General features: G+C 30.2%; 1 protein-coding gene across 1 annotated transcript; it reads right to left on the bottom strand.

Moving 5' to 3' along the window:
* Positions 1 to 5700: 5700 nt before the first annotated feature.
* Positions 5701 to 6111, bottom strand: LOC132942167 (protein FAM200A-like). The gene has a single exon (XM_061010485.1). It carries the CDS (start codon positions 6109 to 6111, stop codon positions 5701 to 5703), a length of 411 nt encoding a protein of 136 aa, XP_060866468.1.
* Positions 6112 to 10181: the final 4070 nt, after the last annotated feature.

The raw sequence follows: 10181 nt of genomic DNA on the forward strand, positions 1-10181 counted from the left end.
CATACATAGACAGCCAACGGCTGCGTAGAATTTGGAAATCATGTTCTTGGTGACAATACATGGCTCGGGTACAATGCTATGTAGAAAACGTCTAGCAACGCCATCTATTGCCACCAACAAAATGGTTTCCAAATTCTACATAGCTGTTGGATATCTATATGTATGTTGAATCTATGGTACAGCCGTACAGCCAGTGTAATATAACAAAAAAACCATTATTTAAACGTTTTAAGTGTGTCTATATAACAATAATTGCCACGTATAATAATGCCTATTATATAAAAAAAAAAATTATGGCTTAAACATTTACGTCGGCAACGGTTGTCAACGTGCTTTAAAAATATTGAATTATGTCTAATTATTAAACATTATTTTCCGACCATCCTACCTGTTCGTTTTGACTTAAGTCTTATTTTCGAGTTGAGATGTATTCGGTCACAATAATATTATTTCTATGTTTCTGCATCTTTTCGGAATCATTGGGTGGGCTCGTTGCTTTGAGCCATGTCCCCCCGGATCCACGAAAGGAGTCCAACCCTGTATCGCAACATTTGAGAGGAATGGAGTACACGGCCGCCGATTTGAAATTTCGATCGTCGTCGCCATCACCGATCTGTGACTGTTCGCAGGTATCCGAACACCCTTATCCATACATCGTAGGTTCACAGGTAACCGGGCGCCGTCCACCGTACGACGACGTTCCGCAGGAAAACGGATACCGTCCGCCCCACATTAGCTGTCCTAAGGAAACCTGCAGATACCGTCCGCCCCACATTAGCTGTCCAAAGGAAACCGGATACCGTCCATCGCCGTCAACCAACTGTCCAACGCATGAATGTCCACCTCGACGCACAATGCCTCCGAGGCCGCCCTGCCGGACATCGCCACCGTGCACGACTTGCCAGACTACGCTGCCACCGTGCAAGAAGTTCCGGACGTCACCACCATGCACGACTTGCCAGACTACACAGCCACCGTGCAAGAAATTCCAGACTTTGCCGCCATGTTCCACACACCGGACTTTACCGCCATGCACTACGTGTCGGACTTTACCACCATGTACCACCTGCCAAACATTACCGTCATGTACCACGTGCCGGACTTTGCCGCCATGTACCAAGTGTCAGACCTTGCCACCTTGCACCAAGTGCCAGACGCTGCCACCTTGTACCGCATGTCAAACGCGCACCTTGTGTACCACAATACGACCTCTCAAGTTGAAATTTCTCAAAGGCTTAACCACGCGCCGCCGCCGCCGCCGTAATAAAAAAACAAAGACTTGATTATTTACAGAATCGTTATTCTATTTTTAATTGCATCACCTAAATATTTAATGCAATTAAATATAATAACGATTCTGTAAACAATTAAATTCATTGTTTTTTTTTTTTTACGGCGGAGGCGTGTGATTAAGCCTCTGAGGAATTTCGACACAGGCCAGGTCGTATTGTCCGAGCCGTGGTATACGCGGTGGCAGCGTCCAGCACTTGGTGCAAGGTGGCAGCGTCTGGCACTTGGTACATGACGGTAATATCCGGCAGGTGGTACATGGTGGTAATGTTCGGCAGGGTGGTACATGGTGGTATTAGACTTGGCACGTATTGTGTAGTTTTGTAATTTATTATAATGTAGGTAAACAAATAGTTGTAATTAAATATATTATTATAATGTAGTTCGGACTTTAATAGTATAAATGCTGATTTATAATTCCTTTACGAAAAATGTTAACAGAAAAATATATATAATATACACAATATATTTGATTTTTACCATCATAGTTTATCTGATTGCCCCCACAGATTAGCGCTGGGTTTGTATTTTCGAATATATTAAAGAAAAATACATCAAATATGATCAAAATAATGATAATTATAGTAAAAATTAGTAATATACCTACGTGTTATTTCCGCAGAAATATATAACATATATATAATATAATAAAAGTTATATTTATATAACTTATGTATAAAAATGTTTACAGTGGTCTTATTATTCTTTAAATGTATACCTAAGTATATAAGTATATTTAATAACACTAAATGCATTGATTATTGTCTTATAGGATTTTGTAATCTTACACATCGGTAACGGAAACGAATAACCGTAGATTTTTAGTTTTTTTTTTTTTTCTATAAATATTAAGAAAATTTAATTTATTGGGTCAAATGCGTGAAAATTTAATACAAGGCTCCTTAATAAATTTATTGTTACAATAGCAGTTGACAATATTACTAAAAATACATAATGAATAATATTTGGTATAAAATAACATAATATTACATTATTAAATTACAAATATTTTATTTTGCCCGGCTCTGTAAGTATACAACGGTAATTTACAGGTATAATTGATGTTTACCTATACATAAAACTAATATGGAAAAAACTCAAAAAAGGCTTAAAATGAATTGATGTAAGTACAATTATTTTCAATTTTAGTTAATTGTTTAGATCCGTACAGATTATTGTATAAATATATATAGACTATTGTCTATTAAGGTATAAAGGTACCTATATTATTTATTATTCTATATTGTATATTAGGTTTTCGATTCGTTATATATATAAATTATAATATATTAATACATCTATATACATTATACACGTAAAATAAATATACACCTATGTAAATGAAAAATAAATAAATACCACAGATGATTAAATTTTTTTCGTGTTGCTATTGCTTCCTAATAAAATGGTGGTTACAAATTAAGTAAAACTTAATGTGACGCTATAATGGTGTCCCGTCATTTCATCGTAAATAATTTACCGTACGACAATTGGTTGCAAAAGTTCATCACAGTGGATTTTAATACATATGTACCAGTACAATATTTATCACACTTACAACATTAACGAAATATAATATAATGACAACCGACAAGGGTTGATTAGTTATAAAATACAATTTAGCGGGACACTGTAATAACCACACCACCTATTTCAAATAAGATACAATTGGCGATTTATGATCAATAATTTTACGACAAATTCGTATTGGCGATCAATTGTGGTTCGGCAAATTTATTGCGAATGATTGTTATGCGGCGAATTATTTACGATCAATTGACGTATTATGCTGTTTCACGACGCGATTGGTTGCCGCACATTCGATAACGGCGATCAGTCACATTATTATTATTGCATTGAATGTCATCGCTATATTTATTAATCTTAACAATATTCATTGCTATTAATTAATAAGAAAAATTTCTAAACTAGCTATTATACATACCTACCTATATAATACCACGGTTCAAAATTATATTGTAATAGTTGCAACTGTCAATAATCAGCCCATTAATATAATAATATGATATCATTAGGTATTTTCTAATACGTCGTAATAATAAAATAATTATATAAATTGACCAATTTCGTGTCCTCCGGCCTCCCTTAAAAATTAATCTTTCGTTTAATTATACTTTTTTATTTTTTGTTAAAAGTATAACTTATGTAAAATCTTGTGTGAAAATGTTTAATCTTAGCTATGGAGAGAATATCTTTTATGAATTTTTAACTAAAAAATAATTAAAAAATTTCTCATAGCTATAAATAGCTCAAAAAAAAATCAAAATTGTTTGAAAGTTTTACCATGTCTGGAAAATGTTCATTTTAACATTTGGTGAAAATTTCAAGTATATAGGATTATTCCTTTTTTAATTACAACAAAATATGAACAGTTGATAGATGAAAATTTGTTAATTTACCGATGAAAATCCAATATCGTTAAAATTTTAAATTGAAACTCTCATGCAAAATGAATGTTACTTTTTTGTAAACTTTTTTTTTGGTTTAAGGTAGAACTATTTGTTGGGAGTTTTCTATCAAAATTTCTAATGTAAGCTATGAAAGTAAAATTTATTATGAATTTCCACTTTCCAACTCGCAATTTCCAATTCACAAAATGATGATATAAATATTTGGTGAAAATGTCAAAAGTCTACGATTATGAGTTTTTGAGTTACACCAAAAAAATAAAATCGATTTTTTCAAAAATTTGTTTTGCGGAAAAATGACCACTTTGTTTTCGTTTTTCTTTTCGCTTTATAAAAAAACATGGAGTTCGACCTCCTAAAAGTACCAATCAGATTCAATTTTTCTTCCAGGAAAGATGCTGATCTCGAAAATTGGATTATTTTTACTACCCAAAATGTTAATGACAAACAGAAAAAACACACATCATTGTAAAATCAATAAATACTCTTTCACTGTGCTCAGAATTTAAAACAATTTAGCAATAAAAACGGAATTTTTAATTTGAGTTGAGAGGTCTCAACAAAAAATTAGCCCCGGGCCCTAAAACCCCTAAGTATAGAGTTCTGCTTAGGGCTAGAATATAATATGTGGATTGCGGTTTTTTTTCAGCGTTCTTTAAAAAATTTGGTTAGTAATGCTCACGAATATTGATACAGATGATGTATTTTCTATTCAACGTATTTTAAGTATAATGCATGTTATATTATATTTATATGTTATATGTTATTTGTTATAAGTTATATTATGTTATATGTTATATCATATATTATGTTATATTATATTTATATTCCATGGTATATTTCAATGAAACTATTGTAAAACGCTAGATGCCGCGTCATATTACGCTCCTAATTTAAATAACAAAACATAAGTTAATTTGTTTTTTTCTAAAAGAAATATATAAAAATGTTATGGGTTTATTTAAAAGAAAGTCTAATAAAAATGCTTTAACTTACATATAAAGTAACTTTATTAAATCTATTCTAAAATTATAGGATACTCCTCTTCCACTTAATGGTATAATATATTATATAGAGTTATGATAGTACTAATAACAGTCCGTAATCAGAGAAAAGCTGTTAGCCGAAGTTAACGTTAAAATCTTGCTCCAGATGTTTCAGAACGCTCTCGAGGTCATATATCCATAGTAAATAAATAAATCCATCGTACACCGGATTACTGCGATCGTCGTACATGATAAAAGAACCTTACCCGTTGTCCTGGATACATATAAATCGATATCGATTGAGCTATATGCATGCCTCGATATCATAGGAATATACGATGTATGAAAGTACATGTCAGTATAAATAAGTACAAATTAAATCTGAAGCAAGAGACGTTGAGTGCCACGCTAAGACTGTTGTACACTTCACGCAGGACCTGATAATACTCACATATGATATAAGCTATATGTTATAGGTAGGTGATGGGATGGTGGACGCACACTGGTGAAAGAATAAGACACTGTCTTGTAGGTGACCAAACGATGGCAGGCGGCGCACTATCAAAGGGACTCGCCTATCTCTCTCATCGGCGTCAAGTCCATTTATCAGCCAATCGTCGTCTTCAACACATTTACCGCTAAGTGATGATACGAAACGATAAAATGTGTTCCAGGTTCATCTAGTACAGTGGTTCTTAACCTTTTTTAGTTCAGCGCCCCCTTTATCGTAATAACTAATTGCTAACGCCCCCCCCTCGTGCAAAATCAAATTTTCTTCTTATAAATATATATATATATATATATATTTGTATATTTATTTATTCATCAGTATATTATAACATTATTAATTAAACTATTAAAGTAAAAACTCTTATTTTTAGATAGTTATGGTTACATTTTACACCACTTAACAAAACAATTTAATACTTTACTGGTATACAAAAAGATTTACTGAACTATAAAAAAAAAATTATAAAATATACAAATTATACCTATCAATGACTGCCCTGAGCCTGATGAGTAGCTGCTAATTTAACGATGTCTGGTTTGATATTGGTCAAAGCTAAACGTAGATCACCTTTGTTGCAAATGTCCAACCGATTTCTTTGTTTCGTCAAAAGCTGAACAACAACGCTGAATCCTTTTTCAACTAGATACGTTGATGGGAAAGAGAGAAGCAACAATTTAACTTGTTGCCATAGTTGTGGATAAGTGTCTTTAAGCTTGATCCAGGCAAGCTCGTAACCGACCTGCTTAAAAACAAGTTGTGCCTCACAGTCGTGTTTAAAATCGATAAATTCCATTTGTAAATGAGGTTCGAGATCTTCCACAGATTCAAACGAAAATGGATCTAAAATCCAATTACAGATTTGTAATTCAAGTAGGTCTTGAAATCTTGATTTCATGTCTTTTTTGAGCTGCAAAATATGATCAGTGAAAATTAGAATTTTGTCTTCTGGAATTAAACCATTTGCGTCTGAACATGACTTGAGATTCGGAAACTGAATCAGTTCTTGACGATTTATGTTTGTTCTGTAAAGATCTAATTTAAAAATGAATGAGGAAATTATTCCTTTGGCTTTAATAAAGTTAGGTTAAGTCTAGTATATTATGCAATTTTGTGCATAACAAATAACAATGTAATGATAGTTGGTGCGTTTGTTCCTTTCATCAGTGCGAGGATACTCAGGTAGTCAGGTCGTATACCCCAAGTCCCATAACTCGGGCACTCATAATTTGAGGGATGTATCGTGTTCGTGCTAACAGTGAACGCGTCGTAAATGTATATTTTAAGTCAATCTTATATAATCATATACACAAGAAAGAATGATATATGTGTATAGTGTGCGCGCTGTGTAATCTGGTAGTATTTGGAAATTATTTTTGGTATAATGGTATCTTCATTGTGTATTTTGTTATATTTGCTTATATATATATTTTTGCAACGGTATTTAAAAAAAACCAAATGCATATTTTACAATTTTATATTTTATAAATCCTATCCCTAGTTATACGTTTTAACTTATAAGCAGGGTTCGGATTTGAAGGCAAATGCCTTTCTTTTAATAATCATAATAGAAAATAATTTTTATACAAAAATGTGTTTCATTTAATTTCTAAGACGATGGATGTATTTTTTTGTTGCCATTTTTACTTATAAATGCCTTTTTGCTTTTTTTGCCTTTTTTACTTATATGTGTTTAATTTTCAGTTGATTTAATGATTGTATACACAGCTTACATATTATCAGTATAAATATATAAGAGTTTGATATTTATCGATATCGCTGAATACTCTATATCCATTACCATCTTATTATGGAGTATTTGGTATGGACATAAAAGTACCCGTACTACCTATTTAAAGATTAAAATATGTTCATAATGCGTAGATTCAAGATTGTTCATCAGTCCGCATTCGTCGCCGACCATTGTCGTTTAATAATTTTTAACTTCGGTGGACGTAGAAAGATCCTTTACGACGTATAAAAATATTTTGAGCCCAAACCATCAACGTTTTACTGAAGACGGCTTATCAAAGTACATGGTAGTGATTTTTTTTTTTAATACCAACTAGTTATTATATTTAATTTTGTAGTATATTTTTAAATTGCTTATTTATATAAATGAAATGCTTTTTTTTGCCTTTTTTTACATTTTAAATGATTTTTTTATTGATTATATTGCCTTCAAATCCGAACCCTATACTTATAAGTTATAACTATAGGTATTAGGTAAGTGGCATTTTGTTTCACGAAACTCTAAGATAACAATGATCTTATGTACGAAGTATTTGCAAGTATATAGGAATCGAATTCATCGATGTCAAATAATAAGAGGTATAGGTAGGTACGTAGAACATAATTACGTACATAGAATATGTAGATTATAGATAGGTACGTAAAATAAATATGTAAGTTCGTCTGAGACTTTGACGCTGGTCTATAAATACTCTAAAAAGATTATGTCATTTGTATGCATGCACCTTTGGCGTCTATGTGACTATGTCCCATGTACGATTTTTATTTATAAACCTTCATGGTAACACTAAACAGAGTGCAGTAACAGAAATACCTGACGCGATGTCCTGACAAATGAAATAAGTTTTGTTCTAATCAATATTTTTATAGTTTTTTTTTATATCATTTACAGACGTATGCGGTACACGTACCTATATTATAACATTTTTTTTTATACTGGAAATAAAAGTTTTCAATCTAATATAATTTTTTTTTTTTGAAAAATTAAAAATAGTCAATTGGTAAATATGGTTTTTAGAAAAATTTGAATTTTATAAATATTTACTTAAATCGTGTAGTTTAATTTAAAACATTTTTTGAAATTTTATTATTTTTGTTACTTAAGTTGATCCAGTCGTAAAAATATTTTAAATCAAAAAGTATAAACTTTTTAATAATATCTTACGAGCATTTAAATTTTTAAATTGATACCTACCTAGTATCTACCTACTTGTTAAAAACTAAACATTTTTTTTAATTACCTACTTTTCAAATTAACGAGTATAACTTCAAAAAAGTTTGACATTCTATAAAATCATAAAAAAAAACTGCTTGACTTCGATAAATGTTTTTGCAGTCAAAAGTTTTCTAAATTGGCTATTTTCAAATTTTCAAAAAAAGTTTAAATCAAATTTAAATTATTTTTTATTTATAGTACCTATAAAAAAATAAAAATGAAAAATGTTATACTATACGTGAAGCTCAAAAATTAATAAACTATATAGAAAAACAAAATTAAAAAAGGAGGGCAAAAGGGTGTCGCTCTGCTGTACAATAGGTTCTGCTGCACAGTTACAAGTGGGTCACTGTAATGGATGGTGTTAAATTTGAATTCAATGATCTAATATCATTGTATAAGAAAAACGATTCTGGGCAAAGACGATCAGTCAGTCTATGATATTATATTGATATTACTAAGTATATTTGATAATATTATTGTGAATAAATAATTAATGTATATAATATAACCTATTTACGTGGAACCTTGTTTTACATTTTCAATCCTTAGCTTTAAAAGTTGAACATTTTATAATTTTTTAACTACAAAATAATCATCAAAATTTAAATATGATAAATTTTGTCAAAATGCCATCTTTAAATGCTTATTAAAAAATTGTGCCTATGTAGTTTTAATATTTTTCAACTGATTGTATTAATTATTCACGCTTTATTACCCAACAAATACAATTTTATTGACAATTATAGAAGAAAAAACTAAATAAATTGAAAACTGACAATGTCCGCAAACAGCTCAAAAAGTGTTAAAATATTTTCAAAATGTTATAGTGTATATAGAAAATGAAAATATAAACATTCAGTGATATTTTCATGTATCTACAGTTATTCGTTTATGAATTACAACAAAATAACAAAATCGCTACATGAAAAATCGATGTATCTAATCTTGTAAAAATATGAACTTTAATCACTCATAAAATTTAGATTGATTTGCTTAGAGATATTTTTTTTTCGATAAATGTAGAAAAACTTAGATTTAAAAAGAAAATTTTTATAAATTAGTAACTCAAAATAATTTGCAAATTTTTGCGATTTTCCGTATTTTGTCAAGAATTGAACTTTAAATGCTTATAAAAAAAAAAAAACTGTGAACAAGGATTTTTAATATTTTTCAAATGTCATTGTAACAATATAGTAGGAGCCTTGTATTTTCAAGCATTTTTACCCAACAAATAAAGTTTTATGGTCATTCATAGAAAATAAACTAGTAAAATTGGAAACTGAAAATGTCCCTAAACAGTTCAAAACAAATCAAAATATTTTGAAAATGATCGTGTATAGAAAATGCGAATATAAACAACTATTGAAAATTTCATGTAAAAACGTTCATTTGTCTTAATTTGTTCATTTTCCCTTAATGTTATGTTGTTTTTCCCAGCGCTTTTGAAAACTATTGGGAATTTTAAATTATGACCTCTTGAATGCACCAACTAGATTTACTTTCTTATCAGAAAAAATACTGTTGAAAAAAATCTAAGCACTTTTGTTGTTCCAAAAGGTGATGAGACACAAAAACATTTTTATAATAATTAAAATATGTATATAAAAAAAAACACACATCACTGTAAAATCAATATATTTATCGCTCCGCTCAGAATCTAAAATTATTGATTAGAATAAAAGTTATTCCATTTGCCAGGTCTGCCTTTTACACTCTATACTTATGTATTACTTACTCTATAGTCTATATTATATAATATGCATTGTATACCAACATTCAATTTTGATTAACTTCATACTCGTGAAGTCGTGTAGGTATATACTATATATTATAATATTTTATATACATAGTTTGGTTAGGTTACAATATATTTGTGTCTTTGGCGTGATCTTATCGATCGTGGTTTATTTAATTTAAAATATTTGATTTTTGATCGGTTTTAGAACTTTTAGAGTTCGTGTGCGTACACGACTGTTGACGAAATACGACGAAGTTTT

The sequence above is a fragment of the Metopolophium dirhodum genome, chromosome 3, assembly GCF_019925205.1.
Source record: "Metopolophium dirhodum isolate CAU chromosome 3, ASM1992520v1, whole genome shotgun sequence".
NCBI classification, from domain to species: Eukaryota; Metazoa; Arthropoda; class Insecta; order Hemiptera; family Aphididae; genus Metopolophium; species Metopolophium dirhodum.

What these genes read in the sequence shown, in the direction of transcription:
- LOC132942167 (XM_061010485.1), bottom strand. Translation starts at nt 6,111, where the DNA reads ATGAAATCAAGATTTCAAGACCTACTTGAATTACAAATCTGTAATTGG.